Source organism: Myotis brandtii, unplaced genomic scaffold (assembly GCF_000412655.1).
Source record: "Myotis brandtii unplaced genomic scaffold, ASM41265v1 scaffold455, whole genome shotgun sequence".
NCBI classification, from domain to species: domain Eukaryota; kingdom Metazoa; phylum Chordata; class Mammalia; order Chiroptera; family Vespertilionidae; genus Myotis; species Myotis brandtii.
Window position 1 is genome coordinate 479,888 of NW_005367384.1, and position 22,752 is coordinate 502,639.

General features: G+C 42.7%; 1 protein-coding gene across 1 annotated transcript in view; it reads right to left on the reverse strand.

Moving 5' to 3' along the window:
* Nucleotides 1–6,703: 6,703 nt before the first annotated feature.
* The window catches only part of KIAA1549 (KIAA1549 ortholog), a 105,621-nt gene continuing 89,572 nt past the window's right edge, over nucleotides 6,704–22,752 (reverse strand). The window contains exons 18-20 of the mRNA XM_014546701.1: nucleotides 20,659–20,816; nucleotides 15,152–15,297; nucleotides 6,704–12,340 (exon numbers count right to left, since the gene is read on the reverse strand). Coding sequence (XP_014402187.1) covers nucleotides 12,089–12,340; nucleotides 15,152–15,297; nucleotides 20,659–20,816 — 556 coding nt within the window. The 3' untranslated portion in view covers nucleotides 6,704–12,088. The remainder of the gene's footprint in view (nucleotides 12,341–15,151; nucleotides 15,298–20,658; nucleotides 20,817–22,752) is intronic.

A 22,752-nucleotide genomic window follows, 5' to 3' on the forward strand; every position in this document is an offset into this window, starting at 1 on the left:
CCATAGTCTCCCAGCATCTCCAGCTGGCCTTCAGGGTTGGCAGCTTTCCACCCTATCTCTGGACACAGTGTGGAAGGCGGCTCAAGAGGAGCAAACAAACCTCTTACCTCCCGCCTTCCCAAGGGCAATTTGCTTTGAAGATCCCTGGGCTGGGGTAGGGGTAAGATCTGTGGGATGGGGAAATTGGTTTGTAAGGCAAATCAGATCACCATGATGGTCTAAGGGGGATAACATTTAATTTTTTTACCCCAAGATACTTAGCTTAACATTTAATGTGATTTACATAAATTATTTTTATGTGCATCTGTGGGTTTCAAAGAAATACAAGGAGATAATGTGAGTTGGCCAATCATGTCAGTCTAAACAGCTCAGCTTAGATTTAAAAAAATAAAAAATAAATAAATACACACACACACACACACACACACACAGACTAGAGGCCCGATGCACAAAGATTTGTGCAAGAATGGGCCTTCCTTCCCCTGGCTGCTGGCACTGCCTTCACTCCAGCCCAGAGCTGCCTTTCTGCCTTTCCACACTGCCTAGAGGCCCGGAGTGGCTGGGGCGTTGGGGAACACCTGTGTTGTAGCCATGGCGATGACACAAGTGTCTCCCCTGCTCCTGGCTGCTCGGCACCTGCATATGCAAATTAACCCGCCATCTTTGTTGGGTTAATTTGCATACTCACTCCTGATTGGCTGGTGGGTGTCTTGAAGGTACAGTCAATTTGCATCTTTCTCTTTTATTAGTGCAGGTATGTATATTATATGATTCTCTCCAAGCTTGGGATTCTCTGCTTTAAATCCTTATCTGAAAGACTGTGTTACTGGGACAATAGTGACCCACAGAACCCAAGTTGGAAGGGACCTTTTTCCTTCTCTCTCTCTCTCTCTCTCTCTCTCTCTCTCTCTCTCTCTCTCTCTCTCTCTCTCTCTCTCTCTCTCTCTCTCTCTCTCTCTCACACACACACACACACACACACACACTTACACACACACTCACTCAACCATACCTCACAGAGTGATGACCTGTCCTTGTTTGGTGACTTCCAGTAAATGATGTTCACCATTCTATGAGAGAGCCCCTTAAAGTCCATATATACAGAAAATATCCCCATCTTATGACCTATTGCTGATAACTTGCCTAATAGAAAAATAACTCAAAGAAAAATAATCTAGGAAATAGTCTGGAAAAATAACAGTTGTTTACAATATTCTAGATAATGTAACATAATTGGGAAAAGAACCCTAGGTATCAAAAGGCAAGGTAAAGGTAAGATAATATTACTATGGGATATTATATAGGTATAAAATGATAATTATGAAAATTATATGCAAACTTTTTTTGTCAAATTAATATATTATACATATATATATATAATTCAGTGCTGGTGAGTGTACAATGACAATGACAATGAAATGTATTCTAAGAATGGATACTGGAGATATAAGTCGGCCAAAATTTCTGAAAAGTAATTGATAATATGAAATAAGACCCTTTAAATTGATTCAGATCATTTACCTCAATAACTTCAACTCTAGAAATTATTCTAAGGAAATAATCTGAAAATCAGATAATTTATACACAAAGATATTTAGACACCATTATTTATCATAGCAAAACATCAGAAACAACTAAATGTTTAGCATTAGAGTAATGGTTAAATTATACAGAAAAAAATACAGCCCCTACCACCATGTGAGGATACAGTGAGAAATCTCGGACTTTCACCTCCAGAACTAATCACACACTTCATATTCAGACAGGAACGGTGAAGGAATCAGCCATTCCTTTGTTGAAATATTAAAGAAACTGGTAGTGCCAACCATATTAAGAGAAATATAATCAAATTGCTAAAGGAAAAATATTTTTAATAAAGAAATAACCTCAAATCCAGGGGAACTATAAGATAAACAAATAATAAATTTCACAAGAATTTAGAAAAAATGTAAATATAGACATAAAATCATGATAAAAATTGAGTTTTTAATGGCATGAGAAAATATTTATGACAATGCTAGTGAAGAAAGAGAGGATAGAAAAATGTATGTGTGTCTCTCAACGAAGTAAAAATAAAATACATAGATAGGAAAATGTCCGGCAGGAATGTGAGGGCTGTTTAAGTCAGATGCACAGTAACCTTGGGCAACACTATGGGGGACTGTGTATGTCTGAGTGGCACATGTGTATGTGTGTTTAATTGTGAATTAAAAACCACTATATCTTCCGGGGTTGAGTCTAACATATAAAGAGCTTGGAACTTTAAGGATCTGTACTACTGTGAAGCAGTATAGTGTTATTTGCAAGTGGATTTGGCTTAGTCATACATGTCTATTGCAAACTCCAGGGCAAATGCTTAAAAAATAAAAACTGAAGTAAAATTGATATAGTAAGATGTAGGGTACAGCTATAGGGTTAAGCCTCAGACTGACCTGTTGGCAAAGCCACAAACAAGTCCCAGCTTAGAGGGCACAGTCCTCTTAGCATAATTAAGCTTGACCTTATGACGCTCTCTAGATCTTATCTGGGAAGCTAATGGGCTGAGGGAGATGTAGCTAGTGCTGCCAAAACAAGTGAAACTCACAAGAACATTGTAACTATGGTGACCACTACCTTGTTTACCTCTGGCTATAAAATAAAGGCTCAGCTTGCCTCTGGATCCCTCTCTGTGGCCTCAGCCAGACACAGGAAGATCCACCTAGACCCAGCTTATTCTGTCTGTCTGTCATTTCTTCATCCTTCACCGCCCTCACTCAGGCTTGCGGAACCCTTGGCTGAGCTAGCTCGACACCGTAAGAGAAGAGAGAAAATGGAAGTATATAAAATGCTCACAAAAGCCGAGAAGGCAGAAAAAGAGTGGAAGACAAAACACACACACATACAAACAAACAAACAAACAAACAAAAAACAGAAACAAAGAAAAGGTCCATGAATGAAAATAGTAACAAAGATGCCAGACATTAATCCAACCATATCAATAATTACTTTAAATGTGAATGGTCTAAATGCACCAATTAAAAGACAGAGACTATCAAATGGGGCGGGGGAAAAAGCAAGACCCAACTATATATTGTCTAAAAGAAACCCATTTGAAATATAAAGGCAAAGAAAGACATAAGGTGAAGGGATGCTAAAAAAATATGCCATACTAACATTAATCAATAGAAAAGTGAAGTAGCTGTATGAATTTTAGAGCAGACTTCAGAGCAAGGAAATATATCAGAGATAAAGCGAAGCATCACAAAACGATACAGGGGCCAGATTTCCAAAAAGACCTAACAACCCTCAATGTGTATACTCTTAACAACAAAGCCACAAAAATGTGAGGCAAAGATAGAACCTGCAAAGAGAAACAGATGAATCTACTATTGCAGTTTGAGACTTCAACACCCCTCCATCAGTCACTGACAGACCCGGCTAGCAGAAAATCCGTGAGGACAGAGCTGAATTAAACAGTACCATCAATCAACCTGATCTAATTGACATTTATAGATTACGATATCCAACAATAGCAGATTACACATTCTTCTCATGCTCACATGAAATATTCACCAAGAAAGACCACATTCTGGCCCAGAAAGCATACAAATTTAAAAGAATCAATAGCACTGTGTTACTCAGTCATCATGTTACCCTAAATTACAGACACTATTAACCTGAATTATGTACTGACCTCAATCTGAATGTATCTTATGAGGCATGGAAAATGAAGCAGAGTTCATCTTTAAGCACAAAATTAGACAATTTACTGTGAATTAATGTTCCGAGGCATGGAAAATGAAGCAGAGTTCATCTTTAAACAAGCACAAAATTAGACAATTTACTGTGAATTAATGTTCTGCTTCCTACTTAAAAAATCCCTGAGCTTGTCAATCTAAAGAAATAGTAGCATATTCACTTGAAATTATTTTTTAAAATATTTTTATTGACTTTTAGAAGGAGAGGAGCCTGCAACTGAGGTACATGTCTGAAATAAAAAAAATATATACTTTTTTTTTTCAAAAGACCAAAACCTACTAAAAGTTTGATTGCAGTATCTCTGATGATGTAATTATAGTGGTTTTTATGTCCTTTTTTGCTAATCTTCATTTTGACCAGGAAAGGCAGAGCAAAAAAGGTTAGGGTTCATGGGCTACATATAGTAATATATGATGTTTTGACTTAAATTTGGCTAGATTTTATTTTTTTTAATTTGTCTCACAAGGCATCCGAACAGAACAGGATCAAGGAACTATATAAAACAGGGACCTACGCACATTCTGGCTCTTGGACTCCAAATGCAGGAGTGATTACCCTCGTCTCTCACTTGGCGTTTTAGGAGGATCTGAGGGGAATTCTGAGCTCTGCCAAAAAATCCTGGCTGCTCATCAAAGGCAGCCACAGTGCAGAACGACTTAACATCCATTTGTACTGAAACACGGCAACCCCATTTTAGAATTTAAGCCATTCTTTTTAAAAATATAATCATTATTTTTTTTAATCCTCACCTGAGGATATTTTCCCACTGATTTTTAGAGAGAGTGGAAGAGAGAGGGAAAGACAGAGAGAAATATCGATGTGAGAGGGATACATCAATTGGTTGCCTCCTGCACACACCCCAACCAGGGCCCAGGCCGGGGAGGAGCCTGCAACCAAGATACATGCCCTTGACCAGAATCGAACCTGGGACCCTTCTGTCTGCAGGCCAATGCTCTATCCGCTGAGCCAAACCAGCTAGGGCTTTAAGCCATTAAAAAAAAATTCTTTGTACTAATATTTCCTTGAGAACAATCTCAGGATTTTAAAATTTGAAATAAAATGCTGAGAGAAACCACTTATTTGCGGTATATCATCACATAATAGAATCAAGATCTAAGTACTTACGCTAATGCGTGTGCAACCATCCATGACCCAGACACTCCAAAACAACCTTACAATATGAGTTTTCCAGAGAAGTTGTTTTAGGCTTCTGTAATGCTATCCTTTGGCACAAGTACGACAAATAGTAGTTTAACTACACAAATGTGGAAAGCCTAGACTTGGGGCCATAATTTTTCAAGTCCCCAACACCAGAGAAAGCAAACACACACACCCCTATTAACTCCCAGAAGGGTGTAACAAGGAAAATGTGGGTGAAAGCTGTTAAATTGTGCATGGTCCAACAACAAGCAAAACATTTCATTAATTATCTAATTCCAGCACTGGAGCAAAAATGATTTATCTTCCTATTTGTTACTGTTTATTGTTTACTTACCTTAAGCTGTGCTTGGCAGGTGCGACGATGAAGAGGTGAAAGAGGGCTGTCCAATTAGGCCAATTATGGTTTAAACTCATATTCATGTCAACTCTACTGAGGCTCTGGGCGTGGGACCCGCCTGACCTTTCTTCTCAGCCACAGCTACTTCTAGTAACATCTTGTTCTTCCACCATGTTAAGTCTATTTACATTTAAGACATGGGAGATCTCTCAGGGGACAGAGGTGTACCAGTTAGTCTACACTCTGCTGTTTCTTGTTTTCAAGCTAAAGCTGTATTTATTAAAACGTAATATAAAGATGCATTAAGACAGTCACGATTACCTGTCTTCAGCTACGTCTAAAATCTGACCATCGTGTGTGCAGATGTTATTTTTAAAATTCTTTTATTTTCCCTTCAATGATTAATATTTGGTTTTGTCAAATGTGCTTAAACTTCCATAATAGCCTATTCTTCTTCTGTTTACTAGTTTTCTTTTTTAATCTCCCAAACACTTGAAACATATTTTAAGGTCTCTTTCACAGTGGTCTGTTTTCTCTAATTATTAGGTTCAAATTCTCCTTTTGGTTGATCCTTGGCCCTGAAGTCTCCTTCATGAAGGTTTACTTTCTGCCAAGACTTAGAACTGTTAACTGTGGTTTCACCGTCAGTGGGAACTGGCTGCCCTGAGAAGTACGGAAGGTTCTAGGTTATGGATGCTCAGGGCAGGTTCACATTAGCTTCTGCAGGGGGTTGGGTATGGGGAGGGCATATGGGCTTTATCTGTTCCAGATTAATCTGTTTCCCAATTTTTAAGTAATTTTAGATTTAGAGAAAAGCTTCAAAAATAACGCAGTGTTTCTGTATGCCTTTTACATAGCTTCCCCTAACATTAAAGTCCTGGCAGCCACAACAAAGTTAACAAAAGCAATAAATTAACCTTTGCATAAACTGTTAACTACACCATAGACTTTATTTGGATTTCACCATTTCCCACTGATTACCTTTTTGGTGGTTGTTTCAGGGTCCTATCCAGGTGTCCACGTTTCATTTCGTGAGTTTCCACTGCGTTTCAGATCCTTTGCTTCGGTCAGTCTCAATGGGCTCTTACTTTCTTGGGTCTCATAAACAACTCCAGGTTTATGCTATTGCCTGTCCAGATGGTACTGACTTTGCTCCTCTCATTTATCATTCTAGACTGGAGCGTCCTAAGCTTTGAATTCCAAAATGAATCTGCTCTAAGTGGAAGCATCGATTTGATTAGTGGGTGATGGAGGGGGTAGCACCAGCCAACATGAGTGAAAACAATTCTGCAAATTCCACACACTGAATTGACGACTTTCAACTTAATTGCTCGGAAAATGAAAGTCCTCGGGGTTCCCACCAGGGACACAGAAATTAGAGAACCAAAAAAAGCCTCTCATTCAACCTTCACACGTTACAAATGAGAAAACTATCACGTTGCAAAGGAAATAAACAGAAAATATCACTTGACACCAATTCATAGCATTTATTGACAGTTCCGTTTAAAATGCTAGGAAAGCCGTATAAATTGTAAACATGGAAACCAAACACTTGCATAAATTACTTCAAAAACTCTACAGCACATTAGAAAAACAGTGCAGCTAATTGAAGGGTAGAAACGTAACTGACAAATAGAGGGAGGATTCGATTACTAAAATCATACACCTATGCCAAAATTTAAGTGCCAGCAAACCATGATTGTCAAGTTCAAGTTGCAGGACTGATGCCACGGGTGGCCTCCACTTACTCTGTGTATTTTCATACATTAACACTCACGATCTTGGAATGAGAGTGCAGGAAGAGTCAGAATACCAGGGGGCACCCAGGGCAGCTCTACGAAGCGACCTTTCCTGGAAGGGGAAGGCCAGCCATAGCTCCATGCTCCCTATGATGCTCTGGAGGAAAGCAAAGCTGTCTACTCCCCTTTTCTGAAATGAGCCCTCTGTGCTTACAGCAACCGAGTTCATTGGTGGAGCTTGTCCCTCCAGCACCCACTTCCTTCCCCACATCTGTAGGAGAGTATAGGGGGTCTGTCTTGAACTTGGCCCTGTACTATTCCTGACTTGCACACTTGAGAGTCCAGTTATGAAGGCATGAAATCTGGTGGGCACGATGCTCCAAATTCTCGAGAATGGTTCCACAGAATCATGGACCACAAGACCCAGATTGCTTACATCTTTACCTGGCCCTTCACCCTTTCTTTTCGAAGTGGCCCCAGAGCAGAAAAACCTGGGAGAAGGAAAAGCCAGCCACCTGCATAATTACCTACCCTGTGGGAAACCAATCTGCACCAGAGCTCCTCAGATTCAGACATGCATTCCTTCTCACTTGCTCGCCGGGTTCCTAACTTTGTTTCATGTTTCCAAGGGCATTTAAATGTTCTTTTCCTAAATGGCAACGCTGCTGCATGTTCTGAAGATAAACTCTCAAGTGTACCATTACACACATGAGCACGGAATTAGGATCGTACCGTGAGGTCTCGGTTTTCAAGTCTTTTTAATACAAAGGAGTCCTCATTTAAACACTGAAAATCACCTCCAAAAAATATCAAAAGACACCTGAAATGTACACAGTCCTCGCTCACTACGTATTAAGTGTCAGCCTATCAAATTTTATGGGTATGTTATAGCAGCTGCTCATAGAAACCCCTCTCACCTGTTACAAGAATATCTGTTAATGTGTGGGATTAAATGTAAAAATGAAGTTCAAGTTACCATCCCATAAAAATGGGTTTTGTGATCAATGGTCTGTTGGCAGGTATAGAAGTGGACTTTCTTGTGCTCCTGTCTGGGATAAATGTGGACTAGCAGGCTATGGAGGCTGGCTTTGGAGACTTGCTCTGGAGGTAGAAATGAAATGGCTAAAACTCAAATAGAGCTGAAGTTGGTGCGGTAGTTAAGACTGGAGGCCCCCATCCCCCTGCCCAGAACCTTAACCAGCTTTCCTTCCAACCAACAAACTCATTCATGTCTAAGAATCTAGTATGAAGGGGACAAAGAAGTTTATTTAATGATTAACTGGTGAGTTACTGCAAATGCCAATCAGTGTCCGAGTGATTGGTTTGGTCACTGGAGCACTAAGAGGCTGTGCAATGCAGTCAGTGCTGACCCTGTCCACAGGTAATGGAGGCTCGTAACGCACAGAAGTACCTGGTTCCGCCCAAAGCCTTCAGGCAGACCTTCGCCTGCGCTTTGCACTACAGGCCTCTTGCCCTGAAAAGTCTGGTTGGCAAAAAACCCACTTAACCTGCTGCTCAAAAGCCACATGCCACCAAAATAAAAAATACTCTGAAATTAAATAACATTTGGAGAAAAACATGTAGGTGCCTGTCAAGAAGTCAAATGTATGTATTTATAACCCACCACGCTTCACAAAGGATTGAATGTGGCCCAATGGCTGGCCATTGAGATCTGCGCCAAGCAGTGGAGCAGATGGTGGAACTCTTACCACTACTTCCATGCTTGACCCTGGGTCCTTCGGCAGACACTGGCGTGCTCCCCTCCTCTCCAGAATGGATCTCTTCTTCAGGGGACCTTCTTCCCAGGCCTGATCACTTTCTCATTGTATTACTCCAAGCATGTACTCACAACACCACTTCCTCCTCTTACAAAACTCCCTGGACAGTGAGGTGAGGAATTTTGTCCCTGTATTGTAGCAGATCAAGTTCATTTTCAATGACAGCTTCACCCACTTTTTTCCATCGTTCCCCAGGCCCACTCTCGGCTTCCCCATGCCACCTCACCCCTTCCCTGGGCAGCTCCTCTGTCTTCACTCAGGTAGCTGCTGAAGTTGACTTCTCCCCAAGATCCTGTTTCCAAATACGCAACTTTCATTTCTTCTGCTGAGTTCCTAATGCACTTGTGCACCCTCAACAAACATTAATGATGTCTAAACCTTGTTATTTATGTGTATCTTCCATCTTTTAAACCTGTATGTGTTATCCGGCTTAGATTCTAAGACCTCAGAAGGCAGAGTTCATGTTCGACAGGAAATCAGTAGCATGAAAAATGTGTAGTAAATGCTGTTTAAAAGTTAATGGAGAAGGAAGTGAATTAAAGCAAAACAAGAGAGAGGAAAAGAGTCGCACGAGGCCTTTAGTTGTGCTCTGGATACCTCCATGTGAGCTCACTCACTGGTAGGTCACAGCACATCCGATCATCCATCCCAGCATAATCATACAGGTAACATTTTACATTTCACAGTTCTCTGTGCTTCCTTCTCAAGGGACACTTGCACACATGATCACATCTGATTCTCACAATGAGAAATTCTAGGAGGTGGGCAAGGGAGGTCTGTCCTTGTTTGGCTGATGGGGAGAATGAGGCTCAGAAAAGGGACCTGACACAGAGAATTCAATGATCATTTCTCCAAACAGTATTCTCTAAAATATTGACTCAAATTTATATAAATAGGGGGAAAGGAGAGACATACATTTTAACTTTTCATTTGAGAATGCTTCGAATAAATGAACTCCAAAGCGCACGGGATGGACACGAGGACCTTCCTTTTAAGCAGGTCACATTGTCTGAGTGACTGCAGACCCATTTGGGTGTGGTGCTCCCCGAGATAGCTAGTTGGTCCTGAGTCTGGGGCTTGGTAAAACTTCTGTGGCAGCTGTTTAGAGAAAACAAGGGCAAACTGGGCGAGCTTCACAACCAACACCGAGTGCTGGTGATCTCACCGGCCTGTCCACACCACTCCACACGCCCCCCATCCCCCACCCCCAGGTATTCGATGTCCTCTTTGGTCTTAACATCGGTTTAAAAGTGTGTCAGTTCTAAGAACAATCCAGGTCGAATCCTTGCATGCTAGTTTGAAAGGCATCATAATCGCCATTGCAGTCCCCTTTAAAACAGGGGCCCATTTCTTCAATGTCCAAGGGAGGTAACCATTTTTAGTGCTGACCACACCGGGCAGAAGGGGAGAAGAGGGGCCTGCATTTGGTCCACTTGCTGCCACACGACTGGACTTCACTGTAAGGTGTCCGTAATACAATTCTGCTGGGATGTCTGACATTCTTAATAACGTATTCAGGAAACCTGGTATTTCTCAGTGACACACACAGAGATCCCTCCACTCTGAGTATTAACCCAAGACCGAGGGTCAGAAATCAAAACCAGAAGGAGGCCTTCTCTCCCACGCTCCTGGAGCTTGTGAGGGCTGCCTGGAAAGGAGTCCCTCTCCTTAACATCCTTGAGACTTCCTCTCCAGCCCCGCTCTCGGAGAAGCACACAGATAAAGAGGGGCTGCTCCGCACTGTGCGGCTGAGGGCAGGCTTAACGCGGTGCTGAACGTGGCTCTGGAGCAACGATTACACTGCGGAAGCCTACGTGAGCTGGCTCAGGGCTCGCAAGGTGTGACACGGGTTTTGGTTAGAGCCCCCAATTCTGCCTGTTCATCTGCTGTTTAAAGTATTAGCTGATCTAATAAAAAAGAACTCATAGTAGCCATGTGCTATCTATTTTTCTTCTGAGCTTCACTCAGGTACCAGAAAACGAAACAGCCCTTGTTATTCCAGTCCTCACTTTAATTTTGGGGGGGGGGGAGGGAATGGTGACTTCCAGGGTAAACCTCAAGGGAGATGACACCCACCCTCTATTGGGCCCACAGCACACGGACGCCTTCAGCAGTCACTCAGCAGGGTCATGCACATGAAATCAGACGTTAGGAGCAGCCCTCTCCCTTCCTTTGTTCCCAAAGCTCTTCTTCACGTTTCCAGATTCAGAGGCTGGCGAGAACTCAGCTTCATTTCCAGGTCTTGAACACACAGAGAATGTGATCACTAGGAACATACTCACGAATCGCTACTTGGTGGCCCCAGGAATGCTTAAACATCATTTTTGCTTATGGACCGTTTCTCATTCAAACATAATTTGTGAGCAATTCATCAGCAAAGCGCCAGGATCGGTTAGGACCTCCTGAGAGCCTCAGTCCGTAGGACTGGCCTCGAAGGGGACATGTGCTGAAGTGGGATGCTCTCGGGAGTCCCATGTGCCCAATTAAAAACCAGCAAATACAATGAAGAATGTAAATCTAAACTCTGATATGTATTTTGAATAACCAAATAAATATTTAGCTTTCCCCCCTCTTTTGGGAGTGTTTTTTTGTTTTTGTTTTTTCCTTTCTAGAACAAAATGAAGCCTTCAACACATCCTTCCATTGGAAAAGCCAAAGTTGCATTTCACAGACATAAAGGGGGAGGGCGCTTGGAGCGGTAGCACCAGAAGTAGACGGGGAAATGCAGATGATGGCTTCGTGTGGAATCATCAGGCTCTACGTCTATCATTTGGTTTCTCACTAGTAGCTTTTTAAATCCCCGAACAGTCTTAGTACCCTTGTTGTTAATATTACTAGTAAAACAAGTTCCTAAGGAGAAAAAGAGGGAAATAAGCTGTTAATAAAATGTCTTCAAATCTCTTTTCTCAGAAAACAAAGCAGCAGGTTCACCGTACAAACCAGCCTCAAACACGTCTCCGCACGGAAATGCCGGACTCCTTTTGGCCCTATACATTCTATACATTTCCATCTTTTGCCTTGAAAAAGGGAACTAACTAAGAAACTCCGTTAGCTTAGGTTTGTGGTCTATCTTTCGTGAAGTGCTGCTGGCTTTTGGCCAAAAGTCCAGAAATCTCGACTGAACCCAAATGGTCACAACATTGCCAACTTGGTAAAAGCCTCGAGAGCTGTCACGTGACCTATGGCATCTGGCATCTTCTCAGATTGCAACCTGTTCCCTTCCGCGGCCCCCAGCCCTGGAGGCGCTGGTCTCTTCCTGACATCCCTTAAGCCGGTTTCCTTTGAGTCTTGCTTCCACGGGAAGCGGATACTTGGCAAATGCAAGGCGAGGCCCATCAGCTGTGGAAGTTGTGCACGGCGGTCTGTTTTTGGGAGAGCCGCAGGAGCTCCTCACGGATGGCCTTGATGAGCGACGTGGAGGAGTGGCCGGGCTGGAGGTCCTCCGTGGAGCTGGTGGCATAGGCCAGCCCGGCGCCCTGCAGCCCCCTGTGCGGGGCGCTCCCGGGAGGAGCGGAGGGCTCCCTGCCCGAAGTCCTTGGCACCTGGAACAGCGGTGAAGAATACTCCTGATGTCCGAGCATGTGTGTCTGAAAAAACACAGCAGATGGTGCTGTACTTCCCACGTGGGAACAGGAGGGAAAATCAAATTCAAACTGGCGGTGGGCACGCTCCCAGGACTTCCTTCTCCCATCCCCCAGCCAACAACTCAGCCCTCCGACAGGACACCCTGGGGCTGGGATGGAGAGTAATAACTGTGGCAAAATTGCTCAGGGGAGAGCAGTGCAATCAAGAAACCTTTGAACTTGAACTTAACAGGTGCCTCATAATGCTTAATGGTAGAAAGGCTAAACCGGTCAGCCAAGTCTCTGTGCCTGTGTGTGTGGAGGCGAGTGGCCGCTGGGAGCAGAGGAAGGGACCCAGGGGGCTGGGAAGGAAGGGAGGCTGGAGCACCCCATGGAGGGGAAAGGTCAGATGAGGACACCTGAGAGTTGGAAGAGATAAGCTGGTACTGGCAGAGGGACTAACAAAAAGAACAAGTGCCTTTGTCCTGGGCCTGGAGCCCAGGGACCACGTATTAAACATCACAAAATCACTTTCCGTTTTATCTGTCTGTGTGCCTGTCGCGCACTCTGTAGAGCCTTTCCTTTAAAAAGTTATCCGCACTGAAACATAAGAGTTTTGCTTATATTCCCATAATACAGGGTGGGGCAAAAGTAGATTTACAGTTGTTCGTATAGAAAACAATATAATAATTAAAAAACAGTAACACAAGAATAAACTCTGTTTCATGTACTGACAACTGTAAACCTACTTTTGCCCCACCCTGTATAATGGGGTATTCATTTGACAAGAATTATTATACATTTCAGTGATTTCTTTTTCACATTTTTTCAGTGAAAAATCTCTCTTTGCATAACACGAGTTCTAAATCCATAGTCTCACCTAAGCTAAGAGTAAGCTATTCGCCGGTGAACATGGCATGCAAGCCCTAGACCCGTGGTCGGCAAACTGCGGCTTGCGAGCCACATGCGGCTCTTTGGCCCTTTGAGTGCGGCTCTTCCTAAGCCTTAGGAGTACCCTAATTAAGTTAATAACAATGTACGTACCTATATAGTTTAAGTTTAAAAAATTTGGCTCTCAAAAGTAATTTCAATCGTTGTACTGTTGATATTTGGCTCTGTTGACTAATGAGTTTGCCGACCATTGCCCTAGACTGTTCCTGCATTTCACTTTCCCAAACAGTGACAGGAAGGCACTCTAAGGGGCCACTGGATTGGCAAAGCCAACACCTAATAAAATCAAGTTGCCACAATGAAGGCAAAAAAAAAAGATGTCAGCAAATATAAAGCAAATACCTGAGAATTATAACAATGTATCTTTTAGGGAAAAATTATATTCTACCATCAATTTCCTTTCATTAAGTAAAAGCATCCCGTCATTAAAGGAAGTTAGTGTATTTGCTAAAAAGACACATGAATGCAGTGAAAGCTGTGGCATATGATGAGGATAAACAAAAAGTATTATTTTGATTTGTATTTTCAAATTCATACATTTATCCCCCATGGATATAAACTGCTTGAGAGAAAAAGCAAAGGAAAGCATTTGTAAGTAGAAATCACCTGTGTCTGTACTGACCCTGTGCTATAAAGGAGCGACCAGAGTGATGAGAAACCTCTGAAATGCACCCTGTGCCTTGAAAGGCTTGGTTATGGCAAAAGCATAGATTCCTGGTGTGCATCATGGGAATGATGTTACTAAACCCACAATAAAGTGCAAGCAGTGAGCAAGGAGGTACGTAAGGTCAAGAAAATTTATATAGTGAGCACACCCAAGACCAAGTCCAGAGTTTAGTCACCTACAGGTTCAAAGTCACTACTTAGCCCTAACCAGTTTGGCTCAGTGGATAGAGCATCGGCCTGTGGACTCAAGGATCCCAGGTTCGATTCCGGTCAAGGGCATGTACCTTGGTTGCGGCCACATCCCCAGTGGGGAGTGTGCAGGAGGCAGCTGATCGATGTTTCTCTCTCATCGATGTTTCTAACTCTCTATCCCTCTCCCTTCCTCTCTGTAAAAAATCAATAAAATATATATTTTTTTAAAAAGTCACTACTTAAAACTCAAAATCATGCCCTGGCCAGAGTGGCTCGGGTGGCTGGGTATCGCCCCATGCACCGAAAGGTTCAATTCTCGGCCAGGGCACATGCCTGGGTTCCGGGCTTAATCCACAGTGGGCATTGATGTTTCTCTTTCTCCCTCCCTCTCCCTTCCTCTCCCTAAAAATCAATAAAAACACATTTTTTAAAAAAGTCAAAATCACAGAGACAGAAAGTAGAATGGTGATTGCCTAGAGCTGGGGAGAGGGACAAATGGGAAGTTCGTGTTTAATGAGGATAGAGTTTCCGTTTCACAAGATGAAAAAGGCTTTGGAGATGGATGTGGTGATGGCTGCATTCCAGTAGGAATGTCTTGAAAACCAATGAACTGTACATTTAAAGTGGTTAAGATGGTAAACTGTGTGTATTTCACCACAATAAAAAACTGAAAAAACGTTTTTAAAAAACTGCTACTTCGGTCTTCTGTCCAGATTTTCAGTAGTGAACATTGCTTTTATCATTTCTAAAAGGTTATTTTTTAAAAAATCATGACTCCAAGCCTAAAATCTGCCTCAAGAAAAATTATATACTTTCCACAAACTCAATGCCAATACTCCCCCACTCTGGGTCAGAGGGAATCCACCATCTAAACACTGCAAGCAAAAATACACTCAAGGGGAAAAGGTGAGGGAGGTTAACACTTCTACTCATGTAGGTTTTTAAAAGGGATCCCCGACGCAGAAGCAGCTGAATTACGTGGTTGTGTCTGAATTCTCAGTGGTGACCCGGACGCCAGATACTCACGGCCTCTCTCCGGCCCACTTCGTCCTCCCCGTATGAAGGCCAGCCTGGTCCCCCGCACTGGCCGCCTCTGCTTGGTGGGACCTCCACCGGCTGAGCTCCGATCCTGCTCGCAAGCCCCACCTGGGTCAGGTGCTGAATCTGGGAGCCTGAGGAACAGCATGGAACAGCCTGGTCAACACCGGCAGAAAGCAAGGCTGCCCAGTACGGCCCTTTGGTTGTGACCACCACGCTCCCTTAGGGACAGGAATATGAGCACCGTTCAAACATGGAACCAATTCTATCTCCAGAGAATGACATTTCCTAAGAAAACCAGACCCTGAGCTTCTTGGTTCACGGGCTTTTACCTCCTTTTAATAGAGCGACTGATAGTGACGGTCTTATTTTCCTGGCTAGACATCAAAGGACTGGGAATGAAGGGTATAGACAGCTCTTCCATTCAATTCTGCAGAGGTTACGAATAAGGACGATCTTATTTATTCGGAAGAAAGGACTGAAAGGTTTAGGAGCCATAAAGAAGCTGAAACCTGGCTCCTGCTAGCTCGTGGCTTTGAGACTCGCAAGGAGCTGAAAAGACAAGATTTTTAAACGGCAGGGTGCATATTTGTTTGAATTCAGAATGTTAAAGTACATTTTCATTATATTCACGTTTAAAATGTTAAAGCCACCCACCCAGCCTCACTGGAGAGGTATCCGGATGGCACAGCCGGGAAGTTCTCTGAGCTCGAGCTCCTGCTCCTGCACTTACACATGCTGTGCTGGGGCCTCGTGTGGCTAGAAGACCAGGCTTTAACCAACACTATTTTTCTCCCCCAACAACTTCTGGCATACGGAAGTATCCCTATTCTGCAGATTGAGGGAGGGGGAAAGGTGGTCTTTAAGCACTGCGGAATGAAACTACTTATTTCCGAATGCCCCTGGGGCCATCGAATTCACCTGTGATGCTCAGACCAGTCCTACAACGGTTCAGAGATTTCACAGAGGTAAGGGAGGGGCCCGCTCCATCTTCAAGTCTCCTCCTTGAATTGTCTAATTAACAGCCTCCCTTAATCAAATACATTACAAAAAAAACCCCAAAACAACAACAACAACAAAAAACTCCTTCACGGTTTCATTGGGAGAGACAATAAAAACTAAAAGCTGAAGGTCAGAAAAAAATTCCAGGTTCCCGTGAGAACAATATACTCTACAGGCTCACTTGCCAGTTACTGAAGATTCATAACAGTATTAAAGTAATTGGGGCTATCAGTTCTGTTTGCCCAACAGACATCGTTTGAGCGAATCTTGCAAAGAACACAAATGCAGCAGTGTTCTCCATCACTTACAGAGATTCAGACAACGGCACAGGGAGACAAGAATACTTTTGTGTTAATACTGTGATGGTAGTTGATATTAGAGACATGTTATGTATCTTGCTCTGTCCACTTAACACACAACACAGCTTCCCCTGTGACTCAGCATGGGGCATCACACCCGGCAAGCTGGGCTTGCATTCCAGCCCAGTCCCGGAAAACCCGAGACCTTGGGCACCCGGTTATCACTCCTGCTGAGCCTCAATGCCTCACCTCTCAACTGGGATAAAAAGAAATCTACCTCATGGTGTTATTTCGAGAATTAAAAGACATAAAGAAGGTCAAGAACCAAATACATAGGAGGCAACCCGGAAATCTTAAATTCTCTTTTTCTGGCTCTTTCTGAGCTCTTCATTTTAAATAGCTACACAATTCGCTCACCGATGCCCTTATTATGGGGTATTTAGGGAGCTCACAATTTTTTGCTATTATGAATAATACTCTGATAAATACCTTTTGCACATATAGTTTTTTTCCAGTAGTTTGGATTTCTTTGTGGAGGGGGAAAGAGCCTAGATTCCCAGAAGTGGAATTACCAAATCAAAAATTCATTAAGTCATTGCCAAGCTGTTTTCCAAAAGTTTAATGATTTACACGAACACCAGAAATAATGTAATAGTGTTTTTCATATGTTTACCTTTATATGGTACACACGCATTTTTTGTGTGCATTTTCTTCCTGTACTTTGACCATTTATCTTTCCTACCCTTTGAGGTTTGTCCATTTATCAATTTACATGAGCCATCCTCTATAATAAAAATACCTCTTGATCATATCTGCTGTACATCTTCCCTAGGTACTATTATCCTTCTGTTTTTGGTAATTTTGAGACCTATATACTGTATATATCCTATATAATAAAAGGCTAATATAGATCGAACGGTGTAACACTGGAACCACCAAACAACTGGTCGCTATGACGTGTGCTGACCACCAGGGGGGCGTGTATGGAACATGGCGAGTGTCGACCATGGCGGTATGGTGGAGCAGGTGAGCGGGGGGCACCAGACCAAGGCAGGGCACCGGTCACTGTCATCGGGTGAGCCTCTGGTGGTTACTGAAAATTCTTTGCTCCCGCGTGCCTCAGTCCTGCCTGGCGCTCACACCTGCTGCCAGCGCCGGCCTCGCTCACATCCGCAGTTGGTGCCGGTCCCGATCACTCAGCACCATCAGCAGGCGTGAGCGGTGGCTGCTGGCCCTGATCGCCCCTGAGGGCTTCTCCACCTCCCCCTGCTCCTGAGGGGCGATCGGGGCAGCAGCCACCGCTTGCACCCACTGATGGTGCCAGCCCCAATCACACCCACTGCTGGTGCCGGCCCCAATCGCTCTGTGCCATCAATGGGTGGGAGTGGTGGCAGTAGGAGCAGGGCTGCTGGCAGACAGGGGACTGGGGGCCGTGACGGGGGTGAGGAGGATGGGTCGAGACCCGCCCCTGTGCCTACCACAGCCTCGCGGCCCACAGTTCCTTTCAAGGTGCAGGAATTCGTGCACTGGGCCCCTAGTATCTGTATGTTTGACAATTTTATATAATCAGAAAAGGAACTCTTCTAGTATATCTTAAAATTTTTCCATTATAATTTTTTACACAATTTAATCTATTATTATAAATTATTAGAAAGTAACTTCCTCTTCAAATGTTTCATACATATAATTTCTATATTCTTGTAGATTAAAAATAAATATGTCTGAATTTTGTTTGAAATCTGTGCAACAATTAATGGAAGAAACAAGACTAATTGCAAAGCACAGTACCAGACTGTGAAACCCTGTAGAATGTCAAGATATGTTACTTATTTAGTTGACAGAGAGACAGAAAATGCAAAATACAAGAACTGCCCAGGAGACCTTGAATAATTACCCACAATTATTGCAAATGTGTAACTGACCTAAAACCAGCTTATTGATGACGTTACAAAGGTGTATATTCCCCAGAAAGTTAGAAAACAGCAGAATAAATAATTTAACATGTAATGGCCCCGCTTATTGAAGCTTCAGTCTTCAAAAAGGAGGGCAAAGAAATGAACAGGAAATACAGAGTGACTATGAGCCCCCGTAATAAAACGCAGTACGACGAGTGGGAACTTGGACGGTTTTGCAGAGTATTCAGAGCTAGCTGTACAAGGACCAGAAAGAGCTCAGCATTGTCGACTACACAGATGCTTCAGGAACACTGAACAGCATTCATAATATCAACTGGTCATGAGATGATGTTTTTTGACATAATCCAGGAATCTGGCCCTGGCCGGTGTGGCTCAGTTGATTGGGCATCATCCCGTGCACCGAAAGGTCACCTGTTCGATTTCTGGTCAGGGCACGTGCCCAGGTTATGGGGTTGATCCCTTGTGGGGGGGTGTGGGAGGCAGCAAATCATGCTTTGCTCTTGCATCGATATTTCTCTCCCTCTCCCTTCCTCTCTTTAAAAATCAATAAAATATATATATTTAAAAACAGTAATCTGTAATTCTGGGGTACAAGACTGGATCTCAGGTGAACTGGTGGGGCAAACTAGCTAGTGCCATGTAGGAGTCAGCCAGCCTTGTTGAGTGCTGCTTGCCAACTACCAGCAGTGGCTCTTACTGTGAGTCTGCAGGGGGTCTCTTAGCTGGTCCACTTCCCTTGACCGATTAGGGAAACCAAGTGTAAGGTATAGCAGCATTTGAAAATCTGGGGACTTATAAGCTCTTAGGACAAATCCCTCAAGTGTCGAGCATTTCCTGAACTTAATGAGAATTTGTTCTAGATTCAAATATTAACACAAAACTCCTAGGAGACTTTAAGACAAATGTGTTTTTTTTTTTCTTTTCTTCTCAACTCACTTTCTGAAAATACGTTTATACTTTTTCTAGATGTAATTATTGAGGACACTTAATGCAGAAAATATTATTTTTTCTTGCTTTACAAAAATTCTGAGGGCCCCTCATTCTGTTGAATTATGACACGCATCTCAAAAACTAAGTGATAGATTGTTAAAGTACAGGTGGTCAGAGCTCTTTTTCTAAAAAATGAAAGTGAATATATGAAACGATATTTAATCTCTAAATTTTAATTGTGGTCTAAGAAATATATCCTGTATCCTTAAAGATACTAAATATAACATTTTATAAGTAAACCAAATTATGCATAATGTTTCTCAAATCAACTAATTATAATTTTGGAATTTTTTTAAACAAAAAATTTAACAAAATTTATTTTCTCTCTGGCTTCAAAATTTCCAGAAATTGGACACTTTGAACTATGGTCTTTTAAAAACATAAGCTGAGAGCTTTTATTTCCTGTGTAAAGATATTCTGGTATAAATTTTTATTTGAATTTCAACAGGTAATTAAAGGAAACCTAAATACTAAAAGTGAAGAAAAGCCATGTGCAAACACTTAAAAGTCTGATAATAAATTAGAAGACCACTTTAGAAAAAGTAACCTTTCACTGCTGAATTATCAAGTAAAGGGTTGCACTGGTTACCCACATACAAATGACACTAAAATAGTTCTTTTAATGAGGGCTGGAAAGAGGGGCAGAAAGGATGAAAACAGTTCCACATGGCCACCAGCTTCCTCCAGGCCACTTCTCTGGCAACAGGGAAGAGACAGCAGGACTCAGGCACAAAGGCAGAAAAAAATGACAAGAAAAATTTAAAAGGCAAAATGATCATATTAACAAAGGTAGAAGGGATAAAGGAAGGGAGGTGAGACTCAAGGAGCAATCAGCAGTTGTCCAAATAAAACAAAAATCTACTCCCAATCACTGTCCAGCAACTTTTAATTTCTTAAAAGCTGAAAAAGTGCTCTCTCTAAAACAAATACCTGTTTTAATGCCATACAAGTGCTCAGAAATAGATCCTGCAGTTTAACCCTGAGAATTTTGAACTGTTTTCCCTGGAAGAAGTGTGTTGTGAATTCCATGCAAAGGGACACTTTTGAGATGCTGATTCAGGAAAGACGCACTAGACATCAGTGATGGGATCTCAGCGCCCCCTCTTTCCCAACTCCTCTGCCCTACATCTCACCAGGATCACAGGGAAAGCAGCTCTTACCAGTGGAAGAGGCTGCTGAGCACTGGGGCGCTGATTCCCTGGGAAGTCTAGAATGAACTCTACCAGAATTTAGCCAGAAAACAAGCCTCCTCTTACTTCAGAAATGCAAGCTAAATAGCCACATGTACCTGTGGTGCCCCCGACAGGCCGGGGCCGGGCCACCGATGGCATGTCCTCCGAGTAGATCCCTCGGGCAACAAACGGGGCTTCAGACGATGCCTGTGGCTGCTGGGGCTCGGGAGGCACCAGCTCCGAAGACTGCAGCACACCAGGGCCAAAACCGGGTCTGCAGGCAAAGCACACCAAGCATCAGGACCACACTGTACCCTGGCTCTGGTATTTGACCAGCTACACCGTCATCCCTACGGAAAAATTAGACCTATTTGTCTCCTGCCTTATTGCCCATCTCCTCTCCAGAGGGCAGAGACTTGTCCTATGTGCTCACTGCCGGGTCTCCAGCCCTCAGATCAGTGCCCAGAACAAGCAGATGCTTGAAAGGTATCTGTCAGATGATGGACGGAGAGATGCTTCTGGCTTACAGATCAAGAGAAGGTGCAGCCACGTTCTAGAGCCTGCTAAGCTCCAGCATCTGAGTACACTGGTCATCTATTTGGGCTACACGTTAGCATAACCCGAGGGGCTTTTAAAGGCCCCGGTGCCCATGTGGTACCCCTGGCCAATTAAAACAGAATCTATAGACATGGGGCCCAGACACTGGGTGCTTTTAAAGCTCCATTGATGATCATGAGGTTCGTCAAGGCTGAAAAGCAGTGCTTGACAGCAATGGTTATTAAATTTACGTCCTCGGGATTCCTTTACACTCATAAAAAGTAGTGAGGGTTCCACTTTTATTTATGTGCATTATATCTATAGATATTTATTATATTTGAAATTAAAACAGAAAATTTTAAATACTTATATTTAAAATTCATTTAAAATATTAAACATATTACATGTTAACATTTTTCTTTAAATTAACAATATTTTCAAAAAATTTAGAGGAGTTTTACATCTTTTTCAAATTTCCTTAATAGAAGGCATATGGATTCTCATTTACTTTCTATTCAATCACTTGCCACAAATATGTAGTTGGAAAAGGGAGGGATATTTTAATAGCCTCTTCAGAAAATACTCAGAATAATATTTCAGCTGTTCTTCGATACCACATCAATACGCAAAAGTTCCCTTAAGGGGTAGTGGCAATGTGGCATCTGAATATCAGTGAACTCCTCACATTCTGTTACATGAAAACCCACTGGTCTGCCCTGGCCATTTTTTCTCAGGGATTAGAGTGCTGGCCCGTGGACCGAAGGGTCGTGGGTTCGATTCCCGGTAAAGGGCACATACCTGGGTTGCAGGTTCAATCCCTGGCCCTGGTCTGGGCGCGTGCAGGAAGCAACCAATCGATGTGTCTCTCTTACATGGATGTATGTCTCTCTCTCTCTCTCTCTCTCTCTCTCTCTCTCTCTCTCTCCCTCTCCCTCTTCCCTTCCCTCCACTCTCTCTAAAAAAAAATATTAATGGAAAAAATATCCTCAGGTGAGGATTAAAAAAACAAACAAACAAAAAATCCCACTGGTCTATGTTGTACTTGGAATGGACCAATGCATGATTTTATGACACTGGTCACTGGGAAAAAATTAGTTTACTGTGTCCTGCAGACTTTCTAGATAGGGATACATTTCATTTTACAATATGAAAAAATTCACATTCATTAGTATCACCATCAAGCTCATCAGCAGAGTCTTTAAGTACTAGGACGCTGTCAAGTTCACGGTGGCAGACAAAAGTTTCTAAAACTTTCACTTTCACTTGAAAACTCCATTTTGTCACTGGCAACAGATGCTGTCAGTTGTTTTTCTTGAAGTGACTGGCCCACATCGTTCATTTTCGAGACGGTGTCTGCCAAACACCCAGGTCTGAGTACTGATGTCTGCCAGTTGTTGGTTCAAGTTAAAACATGGAGCAGTTAGTTCAGTTCTCAACTCAAACACCTGGACACGTGTTTTTCCTTCAAAATTCCCTGTTCAGCGAAGTGCTTTATACGTGTCTCCTCTTTTGTCACACCGACTATTAAAGACTCCAGGGTTTAGGTTTAATAAAATTAATCACTTTTGCTACACCATCAAGGACATACTAACACAAAGTCGGCATTTTTAAAGAAATGGCTGTTGTCCAGTGGTGAAGAATAGGACGACAACACGAACAATTTGGTGCCACTG